Raw genomic sequence first — 18,814 nt, 5'->3', positions numbered from 1 at the left:
ATTCTCTGGAAATGTGTTCTTAATAAAAGGAAAGTTATAGCTCTGTTTTCATACCTGTATGTAATTTTTTATTGAACAGTGCAATGTCAACTTTCAGAGGAGCTATAACTCTGGCACTCCCTGTTCAAACTTCAGATGCGATAAGTGTTATTCAGCAGCCATAACGAATCCATGAGAAAAGGAAAGTGCTAGTGAACGTTGCATGTAGATATTTTATTTAATCTCTGATATTTTAGAAAAACTTGCAAACCTGAAAAATCTTGGAATAGGTAAGGCACATACTTTACAATTCCAACTTCTCAAACAAAACAGATGGAACAATTCAGTTAACCCTTTCTGGTCTTGTGATTTCTATATGAATTGTAATGCTTTGAAAAGAATGAAGATAGAGAAACATAAATGCCAAATTCTTACAAACCATAATGTCAGTAACTCTAATTACACTCATTGTGTCAAGTTACTACTTTAGATAATTGGTTCTCTCTGAAATTTTACAAAGGTCTGCACCACTGAGTAAAATAGACAGGAAAGCCGACTCGCCTAATAAGGCATTGCAACTTGTGTCCTGGCAAGCCAGCTGCTTTGTGATGCAAGTCATAGATGGCGGGGTGACTAGTTACTAGCACCCATAGTGGGGTTGTCTGTGGCGACGCAAGCACGGCATGGCTTGTAGTGGGGCATAGTGGGCTTTCTATTTGTTGACAGATTCGTTTGGTGTAATGATTTACACTCTTTTGCTGTCGCTAATGTGGCGCTATGTGTGTGTATGCGCTCTAGCGAGTACCGCTTGTAGCCTGCCAAAGTTCACAGAATATTTAATTGCTTTTAAATGCACAAATTTTCTACTGCAAGTGCCAGTGTCACAGAAGTGGATGTCAAACAGTCCAATTTTGTATGTTGGTACACTTTTACAGTTTCGTTTGTTAATAACAAGCTGTAATGGAAAAGCTCTAAACTAGCTCACATTGGTGTGCATTCAGTACATCATTGAGAGAAAATTTGATGGGTAGCTTTGCTCACTTGAGTGTGCTTTTGTATCTCGTCTGTGTTAGTGCACTTCAATTTACTGCATATTACTGCCTGTGTTGTGGCATGCTTCAGCCGGCATGCTATACATCATGTGACTCCTGTGACCAGGCTATTTCCAGCTACAATGAAATCTTTCAGGTGTCTTTATTACACACAGTCTTACTTAGTTTAGTGACTGGTGGCAGCAGTGCCCTAACATTAGTAAGGGCACACTGCAGGCCCTCAGGAACGTCGGCACACTTTTGTTATATGCTGGAACTCTGCTTAAAACAAATGCGGTTTTATTCAAGTGACGGTCGTGAATGTAGTAGCAAACTGGCACCCACGGGGGCTCAAAGTATTTAATGTTGTTTTCTATTTCGATTAGCCTTGTACCCGCAAGCACCATCATGAGCCGATATGCCGTCGCTGCTCCGCTTAAATAGTACACTGTTATTGCCTTTATCTCCTCTAGTATAGCAGTGATGAATAATTTCAGCAGCACAATAATTTCACTCTTAGAAATCAGCTGATCATACCTTTACTCGTTGCAGTTGCAATTGAAAAACATGCCACAATGATATATCGTTTCAAACAGCAACAACAGTGAAAGCACGCATTCCAGCCACTTAATATTTGGTAGATAAAAGGGTTATTAACACATTCGTTTGTTGACACATTCATTTCTCAACTTGACTGCCGCATGGTGTGCATGTTTAGCACCAGCAGACAAAAAAAAAACAAGGTCAGGAGATTACTTCAGAAAGCGATGAAGAAGAAAGGAGGTGAAAAGAGGCAGAGAGCACGGTGGGATACTTGCGAGTCGGCATTCCTATATTTTAGTTCTTGGTCTGGACGTTGCAACTTGCTGCAAAAGTTGCAGCAAGGAATGTGTGCCACACCTTTGGAGCTAGCTTCGTATAGCGTACAACATGATTTAGGTGGTGTTCATATATCCTTTTGAATAATTCATGCTCATTCTTCACACACTTCTGATTTGAAGTCTGATCTGAGTTTGAAGCACTGTAACCTCTCTGCAACATAATAACTTGTGACACTTTACATACTATACAGGCAAGCAGAAGTTCACAGTCTGCAATTAATTATGATTAACTGCTGCTAACTACAGATGCGAATGCACAGCACTAGCACTCTTACTGTGCGCTTCTTCGTGCATCATTGCTTAATAATGTTGTATAGTTATAACCACCAACTAGCCTAGCTTTCTTGGCTATTTTCAGAGCACACGTGGCATCAGTTCGTGATGTAGGTGGTCGCTTGTTGAGCCCAAAGTTCACATATCCCTCAGTGCTGAAGACTATAGCAGCAAGTTGAGAATACAAAAGTGGTGTTTTTCCTGACTCTTGGTCAAAAAAATGTTGGCAAGAAAAAAGAAAGAAAGAAGGAAACGGCAGATCCAAAGCATTGGTGAAATCTAAATTCTTCAAAGTTTGTTTGAGTTGGCGATGTAGCAACGAGCACGGCCTTGTTGCCTCTAGGTGTATTAGCGGTCCGTGTCTTAAGGACGAAGGCGATGTATGATGCTTAACGAGGGAAGAATATTGGTGAGAGTTGTATGACCTCATTTCGGAGTCACACATGCCCATTCTGGGACATAATGGCATATAACCATTTGCACATAGTGGCCTGAATTGTCTATTTGGACACATATCCATTGGCCCATATCCATTGGCACATATCCATTGGCACATATCCATTGGCACATATCCATTGGCACATATCCATTGGCACATATCCATTAGCACATATCTATTGGCACATACCCAGTGGCCCAAGTTGTTTCTCCTCTGCAAAACAGCGGCAGCCAGCACCTGAAAAGTGGGGGGGAAGAGGCAAATTTTAAGATTCCGTCATTGTGATGATCAGCGTAATGTTGGCGATAAAAACAAGACAATGCAAACATGCTACTATGGTGCCATTTTATAGTTATCAGCAGCACATTCATGGTCTCGTCTCCTTGTTTTCCATGCTATGCTGGTCATGTTACTGAATTGTACTGACTCTTCCAAGCCTCTACACTTGTAGACAAATACCTGTTGACTAAATAACATGCATCTTTGGGGTGCAGTATAGGCTGTATTTTCTTAAACACATTTGACTTGGCAGCAGACGACTTAAATGAAACTTGTTCATCAATAATGTCATGTGCTTTTGAAAAGGCTGTCACACTCAAGGTCAGCATACTGCTAGCAATAACCAGCAGTATGCTGGTTACTAAACATGAGATGGGCGATCTTGTAGCTCACATAGCAGTTTATGTAAAATTTGCATAAACTTACAAATTGTCACAAAAACTTTCACAAACACAAATATTCATAGTATCAAAGCACGCTGCCCAAAGAGATCCCTCGCCATCTGACAGCGTTGCCCTTTCCCATTGCCACTGTTTTGTGGCAATGGGCAAAAAATAAAAGAGAAGCTGAGGCCGTGGATACAAAGCATAAGAAAGGAGAGGGGAACTGTGGACAAGGTGATTCATTGGCGCATGTATACATGTTCCCTTTGAGGGACATTTGCCACTACGTTCCTGGTCTGTCACTGATTATAACGAAGGTGACATTCTCGATATAGCCTAGCAGTTGGCCTAACACTGTTTTGTACCTAACCTTAGCATCAAGGCCGTCTATTCCTAGAGGACAAAGGATAAAGGAATCGGGTGGCTTTATAAAGACTGTTTCCATGACCTGCCTGGAATGTGAGCTTTTTCTGTAGGCACACATTTTCATGCACACCACCATGCATCCTTAATATAACGGGCTGATAGATCCAATCAGAGCAGGTTGGGAAAAGAAAGGTGAAGCGCATGTTCATTAGGATAACATTTGTGTACCACCGCAAAGGTACTGATGTACGTGAGCAAACAAGTGTCTTTGGGAAAACAAACCAGAAGCAGGCTTACCTCTTGTTGTTGGCTCAAAGGTAGGAGGGCATGCTGCTTCAAAGGAGCTAGTTGCTGCTCAATGTTGATGTAATGTTGTGCTTAAAGAACACTTAGGTGGGATAAAAAAAAGGCTTAATATATGAATTAAGTAGCTTGTGTACAGTGTTTATGTGACCGATCATGGTGGCTAAGTAGCTATGGCAATTCATTCCTAAGCATGAGGCCATGGGTTAGTTTCTGTCTCTGATGGCTACATTTTGAGTGGAAACAGAGCAAAAACATTGTCACGGGTACAGATTGCTCAAAGTTCATAAATACTAACCGATCACTCTGCATTCCAATATGTGGTATGTCATTCTATATGGAATGCCTCTAACTTGCACTGTGCCTCAAATTTTGTGTGATTTTATTGTTTTCCTCCCTGTTTAGGTTTCTTAATATACTGCTTATCACCTAATGATTGAGCAGTCTCTTGCTCTAGTTTCCTATATATATTGTCACAAATTGCTGTATTGTAATTTTTCTTTTGTGCTGGCTTTGCTTTCTTTCTTGTTTTGCCTTTTTAATCTTACAAGCAACTGAAGCACAAGTCAGTATCAATAAACCAAGGTTCTGTTTAGAATTAAGAACCAAATAACCTGGGGACCAGCTGAGGCCTGTCATATGCGTAAAGATTCACGATGCACAACAAAGAAGTACAGTTTATGAGTGGCATGATTTGGTGATGTGCATTTTATATCTTGTAGTCTATATTGATCTTTGTTCTTTACACTGTTTTTACAAAAGCTGTCAGTGATAGTAACAGGCATCTAAATATTAAAATAGAGACGAAACTTGCCCCATAAAATTGGCAAGGAAAGTGACCAAGTGGTTCCGCTTGTTAATGTCGGTGCAGTGAGTTCAACGACACAATTTGGTGCCTCCTCACGTGTGATTTCTTTTGGTATTTAAACCAGAAATAAATGAACGGAATGTGTATAGAGTAGAACCTCGTTCACACGTATTGGGAAAGAAAGCGTAGTAACCGGGAAAACGTACAATCCAAAATAATTTTTAAAAATTTGACATTAATGCGAAGCATCACACGGATCGTTGTGGCATGAGACACTGATGTGCGTCGAACTGGTGGTGCTCTCATGGCCGGAGACATGTTTTGTTGTTTTCCTATTGCGTGGTGTTTTAAGAGGGCGATGGGAAACAAACAATATTGAGCTGGCGGGCGACGCCGGATGCCGCCGAAGCGAAACATGATGCCCACATTGAACCACCTGCAGCAGGGAACGGCGGCGCATTTAAAATATTGCCTACTAAAAGCATGCGGTACACTACCAGTGGCACACTGCACTACGCATCACGTGCTGTAAAACAGATAGGTGAAGACATTTATTGCAATAGGTTTGGCGGCAATAGCTGTGAATGCGGCGTGCAACAACTTGGCTGGAAATTTGCTGGTACCGAAATAAACTGTGCGCACGTCATTTTCACCTCAGACGGGCGGCTACATACTGTTATCGATTGCGCGCGCCTTGTGCCTTGCTCACATGGGCCGGAAAACATATGCAATCACGGTCTACACCAGGGAATGGCGTCGCATGCTGTACGCTTCCGATGGCACCACGTGCTGTGAAAAAGATAGGCGAAGATGTTTATCACAATGTAATTGACGGTGATACAGTGCACTGTAATGGTGATAGCTGCGAATGCCATGTGCAACGACCCCGGAGATTTGCTGGTGTGGAAATTAGAAACTGGGTGCATGCCGGCGATTTTACACGAGACGGGCGGACGAGTGTTGCGGTGAAGCTGCTGCGGCGGGCAGCTATATACTGTTCTCGATAGCGCGCACCTCACGCATCTTGTTGTTACATGCGATTTAATAGCTGGAAAAAGCATCACACGATCGCAGTTTGGTGACGTACTGAATGTTGGTGCCGAAATATCCTGTGTTCCAGGAATGTATGAACCAGTAAAAAATGAGCGCAACTCTATTGGATCATTCTTTGTGTTCTCGATTGCAAATGTTGCCGCCGGGAAAACATACGTAACGGGAACGAATTAATGAGGTTCTACTGTATTTGGACAAATGGTGAGGTGCTGAACACTGTTATGGACCTTTGATGCATGACACAATTTAAATGACTGTTATGGGCACCAGTTTCTATGTGTTTTTTTTTTTTAATCAGTTCCACATTGCAATTTGCCAAGTTTTGTTGCTTAATTACTTTGCCTGCTCTTTCCAGCTGCACTCTCAACGCATTGCATTCCGTGGCAGCTCAATGTATGTGCATACATACGCTAGTTGTGTTTTGATTCTGTTTGACGTAGTAGTTCTGCGGAAACCCGCAAGGTGGAGAGAAGTAATGAATAAAGGGAAAATCAGACATCCACCTGTTCGAAGCAATTGCTACAAAGGAAACCCATACGGCTGCCCCGGAAAGGCGGTGGTCCCGGGTTCGAGTCCCGGACCAGGACGAATTTTTCTTCAACTATGAGGCTTTTCTTCCGAGGAACCCGTATGGGTTTCCTTTGTAGCAATTGCTTCGAACAGGTGGATGTCTGATTTTCCCTTTATTCATTTGATTCTGTTTAATGTGTCGTGCTGAAAGCCAGTTTTCTTTATTGCATACTGTTGTTAATTAGTTTTGCGCTTTGTTTGAGACAGCTTGTCATGTGTTGCGCATGCCAGGTATACACTATTTGGTTTTATGCTCATAATGGAATTCTTGCTGTTAGATTTTTAGTGACAAACTTTTATTTCTGTACTGGAGCACAATATTTATGTCTGGTACAGCACTTACAGTCAGCTGGATGTTGGGTCATGCACTTTTGAAATGCTTTGTTCCTCCTTTGCGCAGCTTTAGCAACCTGTTCAGTGCTACTGATAAGCCACAGCAGAAGCCAGTGTCAACCGTGAATGTCCGCTACAACGCTCCTTCAAGGAGGCTAAGCCCCGCACTAGAGTCGATGCGGAAGAAGAGGCTAGGGGAAAAGCACCGAGGCTTTGACTTCTTGGACAGCGACCTGTGAGTCTAGGCATCTGATTTCATAGATTCTAGGTCATTCAGAGAAAATATTTAACATCAAGCTGGGGAACTACAGAGAACTGCTGATGGAATTAAAATGTGGACAAACAGAACTTCTTGCTGAGCGGAACTGAAGTGAGTGCCTGTTGCAGTAAAGTTAGCAAAGTTTGTGACATGCATTTCTTTGTAGTCTCGTTAATGTATGCTCAAGGTAACAAAAAACTAAACAAAACAAAAAAAAATGAACCCTGCGGTATGTATATGTGGTGGCGTGGTTATCGAGAACAGATTCTTTCAGTGCACATGTTGTATGCTCTTGCAGGACGAAACATGTTCAGCATAAATGAAACAACCCTTGTTTCATCCACACTCAACATGTTCCTTTAGAAGATCACCAGCTAGCCCAACACCATGTTGTTCTGGAGTATAGTTCAGCATGAAGGGGTTGCATGTGAAGGTTAAATCAAAGTGTCTTTAATATTTTACTTGGTCGGTGGTTGTGTCTTCACTCTTTGAACAGTGTACATGCCTTTGTGACGGCAGCTGCATGTCATATATGTATGCATGCTGCAGGGCATCAGAAAGGCTGCAAGCGCAACGTGCTCGTGAACGGCGGGAGCAGTACAAGCAAGTGCGGGCACATGTGCGTAAGGAAGACGGTCGAGTCCAGGCCTATGGCTGGAGCCTGCCGACCAAGACGACGCCTGTGAAACTGGACCTGCCCCAGCCTCCACTGAGTGCATCAACACATCGAACTGGAGGCGCACCATCCCATGTGCCAGTGCCAGTGCCCGTATTTTGCCGTCCGCTCCAGGAGACCAACTCCCCTATGAAGGTCAACCTGGCTCCGCAACTGCATCTTGTGCTTCGTGGTTTCCTGCTTGGCTCTTTGTTGTTCGAGTTTCTCTGTTGTTTGATTGACCGATATCAGAGGGTCTCGCTCCTCACCTTGCCTAGTGGTGCCGGCACTGAGGTTGCAAAGTACAAAAATATAGTTGTTAAGCATGAGTATTCCTTTGCCTTAACTGATGTCAGTATTGCCTTGACCAACACTGTGATTATGGGAGGATGAGCTGTATCCACTGTTCTGTCAATAATTTTATTGCATTTAAATAATGGTGTTATCTACTGCACACTTGAAAACTTGATAGGACAAGCATTGTAGAGATCAGCAGGAACGAAAAGCTAAGTAGCAGTTGTGGTATGCAGACTCCCATGACTCATGGTAAGTGTCATGTAGTCATGTAAAAAATAAGGTCTGTGCAACTCAGTGCTGTTGCTCAAGTACAATCAGGTATAATTGTAACCTTTGTGTTGCATACTGTCCTAGAACTTATTCTCAGACCGTAGCTTCAAGTACGCTTTTTCTGTCGCACAATGTGCACCTGTACGACATTGCCTGCATGTCATTGACAGTGGCCTCATGTGGAGATGTATGTATTGCTACGAAACAGTATTGGCGGCTGAGCGTCAAGTTAGTCACACAGGAGTTTGCGAAATGCTTGCCAAGAACATTATTGAACTGTCATGTATTCCATGGGTGTCACCTGTTGTACTGGTAAAAAAGAAGGATGGCTCATGGCGCATTTGCATGAATTATCGGCACCTTAACAGGGTTACCAAAAAGGATGTGTATCCCCTACCTCGGATTGATGACGCCATTGACTGCCTCTACAGTGCTCGCTATTTCTCCTCTATTGACCTTTGCTCCGGCTACTGGCAGGTTGCCCTGGATGATCTCGACCGCGAGAAGACTGCTTTTGTAATACCCGACGGTCTTTATCAATTCAAAGTGATGCTGTTTGGTCTATATAATGCCCCTGCCACTTTCGAACGCATGATGGACTCCCTTCTTCACGGTTTCAAGTGGTCCACATGCCTGTGCTACTTGGACAACATAATAGTATTCTCTCCAACGTTCACTACGCACCTCGAGCACCTCTCAGCAGCCCTGGACGTCTGCAACTCAATGCATCGAAGTGCAATTCGGCCATCGCCAGATTACCGTCCTTGGACATCTCGTTGACGCGAACGGAATGCAACCGGACCCAGGCAAGATCCATGCTGTTACGCACTACCCTGTTCCGAAGTGTGTCAAGAATGTGCACAGCTTCATCGGCTTTTGTTCGTACTTCCACCGTTTCGTAAAAATTTCGTGGCCATAGCACGACGACTAAACGAGCTTTTGAAAAAAGATGCCCCTTTCCAGTGGAGTGATAACGAGGCCTCTGCATTCTCGCATCTAATCGACTTTCTCACAACGCCTCCCGTTCTGGCCCATTTCAATCCTTCTGCGCCTTACGATGTCCGTACTGATGCCAGCGGTCACGGAATTGGCGCAGTACTGGCACAACGCCAGCATGGCAACGACCGTGTTATTGCTTACGCCAGCAGGCTCCTCTCACCCTCGGAGCGCAACTATTCCATCACTGAGCGTGAGTATCTGGCCCTTGTTTGGGCGGTTGCGAAGTTCCGCCCATGCTTATATGGCCGACCCTTTTCCATTGTCACAGACCGTCACGTACTTTGCTGGTTATGCTCATTGAAAGATCCTACAGGAAGACTTGGTCGCTGGGCCTTACGCCTTCAAGAATATTCGTATTCTTTCACTTACAAATCTGGCCAACTACACAAGGACGCTGACTGCCTGTCTCGCTACCCGGTAGACGAGCCTGACGACGTCGACAGTAGTACCGCCAACGGCATGTTCTCTGTGTCTGCCTTCGCTAACATCGCCGATGAGCAGTACTAAGACCTATTGCTGCGAGCACTCGTTGAGCGCCTGCGCTCTACACCTACCGACGCATCCTTTCGTCGATATGTCCTCCAGGGCGGCATTCTGTACCGAAGGAACTTCCTGATGGATCTGATCTTCTTCTTGTCGTGCCAAAACATCTACGACAGACTGTGCTCTTTGAGATGCATGACGCATCCACTGCAGGACATCTTGGGGTTAACCCGCACGTACGACTGCGTCCGCTGCCGCTTCTATTGGCCTGGTCTCGATCGCTCCATCCGACGCTATGTTGCTGCCTGTGATCCCTGCCAGCATTGGAAAACACCTCAGGTGCTACCTGCCAGTCATCTCCAGCCGATCACCGTCCCTGTGGAACCATTCTTTCGTGTTGGATTAGACCTCCTTGGTCCCTTTCCCACGTCATCCTCAAGGAACAAATGAGCAGCCGTCGCAACTGATTATGGCACCCAATATGCTATCACGCGGGCTCTCCCTACCAGTTGCGCCACTGACGTCGCAGACTTTTCCTTGCGTGATATAATCTTGCTTCATGGCGCCCCGCGACAGCTGCTTACTGACCATGGTCGTAACTTCCTCTCGAAAGTTATCGCTGACATTGTGCGTTTCTACTCCACTCAACACAAGCTGACTACTTCATACCACCCTCAAACCAATGGCCTGACAGAGCGGTTAAACCATACTCTTACCAATATGCTGTCCAAGTACGTTTCCATGGACCACCACGACTGGGACATTGCCCTTCCTTACGTCACATTTGCGTATAATTCTTCCCGGCACGACACCGCCAGATTTTCTCCATTTTATCTACTGTACGGTCGCGAACCGACCTTGCCCCTTGACACGGCACTTCCTCCTGCTGCGATCTCAACAAGCGAGTATGCGTGCGACGCCATCGCAATCGCCCTCGCTGACCATGTACGCCAGCTTGCCCGTACTCGATTGACGGCCTCGCAAACCACTCAGCAGTGTCAGTAACGCCCGCCACCGGGACGTACAGTTTTCACCTGATGCGCTCGTGCTCCTGTGGTCGCCCTCTCGTCACGTCGGACTTCTAGAGAAGCTCCTTTTGCGATACACAGGGCCCTACCGCATGCTGCGCCAGGCGACGCCTGTGACGTACGAAATTGCTCCTGTGAGTTCAACCTCGTCCTCTACTCTGGCATCTAGTGATGTTGTGCATGTCAGTATACTCAAGGCCTACTACACTGCTTCCGAGTCTCGCCTTTAGTCGCTCCGGGACGGCACTTTTGCCCCCGGGGGTAGTGCTACGGACCAGTATTTGAAATGATGAAGAGGCGAGCAGTGTGAAGAAGACGACGACGATTAGAGGCTAGCATGGGCTGTTGCCTCTTGGCCAAGTGCGGCGTATTTCCTTGTAAATATATTTGTACATAGCTTTTCGTCTGCGTCTTCCTACGTAACAATATGAACCCAGTGTGAAGTAGTGCATGCACTGCTACTCTGCTGGAAAAGAAATCCACATATACAGTGTAGATGAAGCATGAGGTGCCCTGCAACATTGCTTGAGTTTCTAGAGTTTTCCAACTGATGCAGTCATAGATTGGTCTTACGATCAGAGCGGACCCTGTATACTACTGCTGGTTAATTCACATGACATCATTCTCCACCAACTTTGAAGAAGCACCACTTACAGTGAAAATGACTCATCAGTATGTTGTTGGCCTGCATTTGGCCTTCATCAGCATGCAGCTGAAGTGTCAGCTTTTCCACAGTACTTGTCATAAAGGCCAACTGGGACATCATTCATTGCCTAGGGCAGGTTCTTTGATTACTGCGTGTCTGTGGCAACTCTTACTGCTGTAGTCATTGATGGTAATTTCATTGCCTACCAAGGAGAGCTGGCTTGGGAACAGCCTGTCCGCAGTGTATTTATGCTCCGAGGGGCACAAATTAGCATACAAATTGAGCTAAAGTAGTAGATTACTTTTCAGAGCTATACAGGCTTGTTTGATGGAAAAGAACAGGCTTTTTGGCAGAGAAAATGAACGTCAAACTTCTGTTTAAGAACCTCATGTCCACTATCATTGCTAGGCATCACAAATTTCCCAGTATTTTTCTTTTAGATATGTATCTTCCTTATGAAAAAAAATTACAAAGGTTTCCAGGCTGAGCTCATAATTATCTTAAATTTGCCGTGTAATCTCTTTTGCTGTTAATGAGTGTTAGCTTTGGTAAGTTATTGCCACAATATGCAGCATCACAGGAATTGGCAACCATTGTTCCATCTACCATGCCTCATTTTGCATGATTTTATGCCATACCAAGCCTCTGTTCTCGGTTAAAGTGACCTGTTCGCTTTCATAGTGGTGTAAAATGTCATTTTAACAGAACACATTTTTCTAGTGCAGCTCTGTAATGCTGAGCAGTCTAAAGTGTATCGCTGCTTCTATTTCACAGGTCTGGTGTGCAGCTGGTGTAAACCTGACGGGTGGGCGGACACGTGATGGGGGCACCATTGTTGGGGCCAGCATTTTCTACAAGGAGCAGAAAGCAGATGCACCATCACCAGCTGATGACATCGACAGGCTAGAACTTGAACTCAGGGTAAGATGGCAATTGGAGCTGTACTTTAGTAGATTTGGTCCCAATATGTACATTTATGTGTGCAATGCAGCTCTATTCCTTTGCTTCAGAAATATTCATTCCATAATACCCTTGGTATTACAACAGCATCTGAATCTGAGCCAGCAGTTATGGGTATCTGTCCACACACACAAGAAAGAGAGAGAGAGAATGTTTCTGCATTGGGTGTTGTTGTGTCATTTTGACTACTTTAGAGCTCTTAAAATGTGAAAAAAGCAACTGCTGTTAATCTTAGAAATAACAGCAAAAATTTTTTTTTCGTAGTTGGAGGTAAAGACAAGTGAGACACAATCGGTAAAAAATGAATTGAATCATAGGTGCCTAACGAATCCTTACTGTTTGAACACAGTCATGTACTACCACAAGCTTGCAGACATGTATTTGAGAGACAATCCTGGAAGCATTGCTTAACGTACTGGAGGCCAAAATCAAGAAGCAGCAAATACTGATACAAACAGTGCTTTTTACAAAACGGTTGCATTCCTTATTTACTTATTTATTTTATTTATTTATACACACTGCAGCCTCAATGAGGCTATTGCAGGAGTGGGATGAACAACAAGCATACAAACATTTATAAACAAGCTTGCGTGAATCGTTTCAGTGGTAGTGAACGGATGCCACCCGGTAATGCATTCCAGACTTCAATTGTTGCTGGAAAAATACTGTGTTTACACGAATCAGTGTAGCCAAAGAAGGTTGAGATATTTAGAGCATGGTGACTCATGGTACATGAGGGTTTGGAAAAAGTCAAATAGTCATCTAGAGAGTAGAGGCGAGGAAAATTGATTAACATGTGAAGGAAATTGAGGCATTCAAGTGTGCAACGCTCTCAAGAGGATTGAGAACAAGCACAGGAAGAGAGTTAGACGACAAAAATCCCTTGTCATATTTTCTACAAACAAAACGCACTGCCTCTTTTTGCACTGATTCTAGTTTTTCGTATGAGTAGCCTTGATTGTAATTTTTAATTGGAGAGAATGTGTCACCTGCAATCAAGGTGTTTAGTGATCAGCAAAACCTGGAAAAGTCAGTGAAACTGTGGGCACCTGAAAAAGTTACGAGAATATCAAGGATGATGCTGAAACAACTTTTATTGAAAAGAGCAAGTGTCAGAGGAGTTTATCTCCCCTCCCTTGGATTGCGGCTAGGAGCCCTTGAGTCCTAGCGGCACCTTCAACTTGCCTGATGACTTGTAGTTGGGCCTTGCTCTCTGAGCAGAGCAGTGGGTTTCCCATTGCTTCACATTCGCATATGTGTTGTTTGGCCCCTGCACTATGTTGGGGCGAGCCCAGATTATGTGTCTGAGGTCCGCCCACTGATTATAGTCTTTACATCTATCTAAATAGAGTTCTGGGTAACAATGAGTATAAGTAATTGGCTTTGGGAAAGTGTTTGTTTGTAGTAGGCACCATGGCTGTCGCCTGCTGTTTAGTTAATGAGGGGGGTAGGCAATACTGCCTCAATAATCTGTACGGTTTAGTAATCTCATTATATTTGATCGTGCGGTCTCTCTCCGCATTCGGGCCCCACATTGTTCCTGCCCCTGCTCGGCTCACTAACTCTCGAGCTAGGATGTGTGCAGTTTCGTTGCCCAGGAGAGAGGAGTGGGCGGGCGTCCATATGAATTGTCAAGGAAATTTAAGAATATATGACGGTCATACACATATGCAGCATCTAGCTGGCTATATAGCAAGCAGTCCCATGTGCCCAATCAGCAAGTTGTTTGTGTGATTACGGTGCATACAGTTACAGGTAGACATGGCATAAGAACACGAAATAAATCAAAAACACATGAAATGGGTGAAAAAAATTTTACTGCCCCCAGCAGCCATAGGATAGGATGCCAGTTGGTAATCGTTTTGGTAAGTTTGCAGTCTGTTACACTCAGATGCGTTTGCATGCGACGGTGCTGATATCAATGTAGAGTACGGGTTGTTGTCCAACTCATGCTCCTATCTAGGTGGCAAGTCCCCTTCATAAGAAGCAAAGTTCATTGAGACCTGATAAAGCGGAGGTGGTTTCGTCGCATTAGTTGATTGGTGCTGAGAAAGCCAAATAGTGCCGTGCTGCTCTGGTGTGTGTCTGTTCTTTCTTCGTCTGTGTAAAGTTGTGCTGTTTTTTTTGCCATGAAGATATGAACTTGTTTGAGCTGTTGCACAAACCAACTAACACATTCCGAGTGTGTGCCTTGGGTGGTTTTATGGGGTTGAAAATGTTTGGATGAGAAGTTGTGTGGTTGATGAGGCATTACTATATAGTGCCTATATAGGGAAATAATGTAGGTTGAAGAGTTAGTTTCTTGCTGCTGTAATGTTACCTCGGGGATGCTATGACTGTTGCTTCTTCAGTAGCTATCGGGCTGCACTGCAATGCTTAGAAAAAGGCTACTACTTAAATTTTTCCTCCTGCTGATGTACGCTGGGAATTTTCCCAAAAGTTTTGTTTCTTCTAGATTGCTGAATTTCTTGACATAGTGAGAAAAGTTGTGCTGACAATGCGGTCGCTACCTTTTCTTTTTTTTTTCTTCTTTTTAAGTTTAGAAATTTTCATTCCAGAAGTCATGGTAAACCTGAGAAGGTCGAAGCATTTTGAAAAAGAAATTTTCTAGACACCCTGTGTATATTTACTGCTATCAGGAAAGTTAGGGAGTGCAAATACCGTTTCTACTTAACATCTGGTCTAGAATTACACCCGGCATATCAGTATTAGTTCACCAAACAGAGCTCCCTGATAACAGGTTTACGCAAATATACTTACCTGGTTCTTGTATATCCTGTCTGTGTAGTTATACTGTGGCTTACGCGGTTTACATGGGCTGCCTTAACCATTGCAGCAGCAGGAGCAGGAACGGAGAGAGCAAGAAGAGATGGCTCAGCGGCTTTCCTCGCTTGTCTGGATTTGTGCATCTACTCGGGAGAACAGCGAGGTGTATGTCGTCGATGCTAACAACCCAGCAGACATCCTGGACACGTTTCATGTTTGCCCCTCCCACCTGCTCTGCATAGCTTCGGTTCCAGGTAAAAAAATGGGGAGGATTAATAATGAGTCCTTCATCCTGCTTTTTCTCATTTTAGGAGAGCTATGTACATAGCATGGAGAACTCTGTCTTCAAGAGTAGGCTATATAACCAAAAAAAACCAAATTTGAAACAGGTCTTGTGTAATTAATCAAAACATGGGAACTGGCCAGCTGCTGTTCCCTAGCATAGCCTTGTTGCAGGCAACCAATACAGAGAAGGCACTAATCACAAGAACATTGAATGAGACCTAACACTGTGTTTGTCAGTGTTCCTGTGGCTAATGCCCTTTCTGCACTGGTTGCTTGCCATAGATTCACTACTACAACTTGCCCAAATCATTGCCATGTGATGCTATTCCACAGCCTGCAGTCTAGTGTAGGATTGTACCCTTCTCAAGCTACGCTACACCACGTGCCATGCAGTGTATGTACATGTTAGTGCAAATGGAATATGCATAACATAAATTTATCATAACCTCCCCCATTTAACTTCACTTCTTGTGTGACTGCCATTACTGATCTGTGAATTTTGTGTGCAGGTGCAAAAGAGACAGACTACCCTGTAGATGAAGAATTTAACAAGCTGGGCTTGGATGAAATGATTGACGCAAGCCAGCAAGAGTCTTCACCCAGCTCAAAGACATCTGAGCTCCAAAGTGGGGCTAAAGACCAGGATGTAAATCCTAAAGTTGGAAAGCTTATCTTTGTCAAAAGTGCTCCTGCTCCTGTTAGCAGGCCGTCGTCACCACCTAAAGAAAGTTAGTACCGTAACTTAGAAACTAGAAAGGCTTTCTTGTGTTTCCCACATTTCAGAACTACTCCACTTAATCAACTACTTGAATGTGTCATAGTTATGTGCAGTTCCTGAAAGAAAACTACTAACTAGACAACATGCTTTCATATCTTTGAAGTTATAGTTGTCTTTATTTACTACTACGGCAGGTTTTTCTGTGCTGCATATTTTAACCTAACTGCACAATTATAATATTGCTTTAATGATTTGGGATCTATAGAATTATAGTCGAACAAAGATTCTTCCACTAAAGGAGGAGACTAGTCCTGATGAACAGCTGCAATACTGTCCGCAGAGTTGGTCATTGTTTGCAGTTGATTGTCAAACAATTTTTCAGGTGTTTTAATAAGATTAGGCTAATAAATACAACAAAATGATAGCAACACCTTCAAGAAGGTAGTAAAGGCAGCATTTTACTATACAGGTTAGTTGATTCATATAACAATAATTAGAAGAAACAAAACTAAAAAAAAAAGTTGTAGTGTGGGCAAATGCGACCATTGACACATTTTCTGCAGAGCACATAAGTTAGGTTATGTTCAATTATGCAAAGTTATAATTTTATTTTTGTTGGGGCATAATTTGCGTTTTAAAAATTGTAGAGCATGTTCAGAATGACTTTACGTGGGTGTTTCCATGCTATCATTTGCATTGTTGTTTTTGTGGGCTCCTATGGAAACATGCAAAATATGAGAAAAAAAAAAAGAATATGTAACGCTTATGCATCAAGATTGTAGTGCTCTCGGACATTTTCCCAAAGGACAAAGCCCACCTGCCTGTTGCGAATTGATTGGCTGTGGTGTTCAGTATAAGCCAAACAATCACATTAATGTATCCATTGTGTAAATGATAGGCTGGCACTAAAAGCTGATCAAAGCACTTTGATATGCTTGTTTTCTTGCGAGAAATGTCAATGTTGTCTCTTGAAAATGCACTTGAGGGTGCAGCATTCCAGGCATGCTGAAATTAATACTGAGGCCATTTTTTCATATTTTGCAGGCTCCCGGGAAAGCAAACAACATAAGTGATAGTTTCATGAATATGAACTTTTTGGTGTTTCTGAACATGCTCTACAGATTTTCCAAGTATAACTTATGCCCTAAAATGAATATTTACCATTTATAACACTCAAGCTTGACTAATTAACCCTTTCGCTGTCACGGACGTACCGGTACGTCATTGCGCTTCCCCCCCACAGTGTCACTGACGTACCGGTACGTTCTCTATCGTGCGTTCAAAATTTCGCGCCTGAGTGCAAAGCTGGCGCTCCTGGATTGGCCACGCCATCTGCTGACTCTTTCTACAAGTTCGTATATTCGCCTCGACCTTTGTTAGTCCATGTATTGAAGAGTACAGTGCGACTGCCACTCCTCACTTTCTCTTTGCTGAGTGGCGCGGTGGCTCTGCGTTCGCTGGATCATGCATCGCGCGCGTGAAGTTACAGGTTCAAGGGTTGTTCTGCCATCTCTGCTGGTTTGAAGGTTTTTATTTTTCTTCTGTTGGTGTGCCTGCTACGGCGCGTCAAGTTCAGGTGCACGTGCCGTTGCCTCTCCGAAAAGGGTGACTAGATTGCTGCTTTCGCTCTCTCGCCGCACCCTCGCTTCCGACTTGCAGCAGTAAACGTAAAGTTCTTCGAACTTTGTTTTAGCCTTTTTCCATCTCCCTCTGTCTTTTTGATCATCAACGTCACATTTCTCTCCGTTGTGCGGGCGACTGAAAGCGCATCCTCCCTGCGCGCGGTTACTTTCGGATGGCTGAGCGCGCGGGACCTTCGTCTGCTCATTGGAGCGGTGGCTCAATTCCGATTCAGATTACGAGCCGAGCTCGGATTCGGACTCGGACAGAGTCGCATGCGAGGAAGAGGGTTCCGCATGTCAGATTCGGATGTTGAATGGATATTATAGTCAGGCTGATGATGATGATGATGCTTACTAACAGCAGCTGCAGAACACTGAAATGCGCATATTGCATTGACTAAGTTACTTGTACACCCATTATAATCAAAAATAAATTGCTATGTTCATTCCCTGTTATGCTCGTTCCCTGAAACCAAGCCGACACTGGGGGTGCGTCACGGCCAGAAAGGTCCGACAGTGAAAGGGTTAACTAGTTCACTAACAAGTTTATAAATCTTATTCCTGGCTGAAGTGGCTGCATCATAATGGAGGTCTGATGAAAAAATGCCTGTGTAATGTTGATTTGTAAACCCCCAGTGGTGAAAATTAATCTATAAAAGGAATCTCTCGTATTCCCAGAGTACCTGTAGAATGCGTCGTAATCACGATTCGCAGGTGCCAAGTGATGGAAGATAACCTTTGAAATGGTGGCTTTGTGTGTGTGTGTGTGTGTGTGTGTGTGTGTGTGTGTGTGTGTGTGTGTGTGTGTGTGTGTGTGTGTCATTTGTGTGTAGCCTCTGTAATAAATTGCACATTTGAAGCAGTTCTCCCCTCTACCTTTTGCTTTCTTCAGAAGGGGAAGGAGGTGCTGGAGCCGTTGCAGAGGCAGTTGATGGTAAGTGTGCTACAAGAAATTTCTCAGCTTCTTTCAGCTGAGTTGTGCAAACCTTGTAGGGAAGTTTTGCACAGCTGCAAAATTAGTGTTATCGTGCAAACAGCATTCAGTGTTTAACAGGCGCAGCATGGAATTGGCTCACAACAGGAAGCCACTTGAAACAAAGAAAGCATGCCAACACAAAAGGCATTTGT

The 18,814-nt window shown here is 43.9% G+C and overlaps 1 protein-coding gene across 10 annotated transcripts in view; it reads left to right on the top strand.

Moving 5' to 3' along the window:
- The window catches only part of syd (JNK-interacting protein syd), a 95,805-nt gene that overhangs the window by 47,507 nt on the left and 29,484 nt on the right, over window positions 1-18,814 (top strand). For 9 of the 10 annotated variants that reach the window (XM_065434320.1, XM_065434324.1, XM_065434323.2 and 6 more), the window contains 6 exons: window positions 6,766-6,933; window positions 7,507-7,768; window positions 12,110-12,256; window positions 15,132-15,315; window positions 15,856-16,074; window positions 18,579-18,620. In XM_065434320.1, coding sequence (XP_065290392.1) covers window positions 6,766-6,933; window positions 7,507-7,768; window positions 12,110-12,256; window positions 15,132-15,315; window positions 15,856-16,074; window positions 18,579-18,620 — 1,022 coding nt within the window. The remainder of the gene's footprint in view (window positions 1-6,765; window positions 6,934-7,506; window positions 7,769-12,109; window positions 12,257-15,131; window positions 15,316-15,855; window positions 16,075-18,578; window positions 18,621-18,814) is intronic. The other variant, XM_065434321.2, reaches the window with a different exon arrangement.

The sequence above is a fragment of the Dermacentor albipictus genome, chromosome 3 (genome assembly GCF_038994185.2).
Source record: "Dermacentor albipictus isolate Rhodes 1998 colony chromosome 3, USDA_Dalb.pri_finalv2, whole genome shotgun sequence".
Classification (NCBI taxonomy): domain Eukaryota; kingdom Metazoa; phylum Arthropoda; class Arachnida; order Ixodida; family Ixodidae; genus Dermacentor; species Dermacentor albipictus.
The sequence above is the reverse complement of the archived record's forward strand: the minus strand, read 5'-3'. Positions and strand labels throughout refer to the sequence as shown.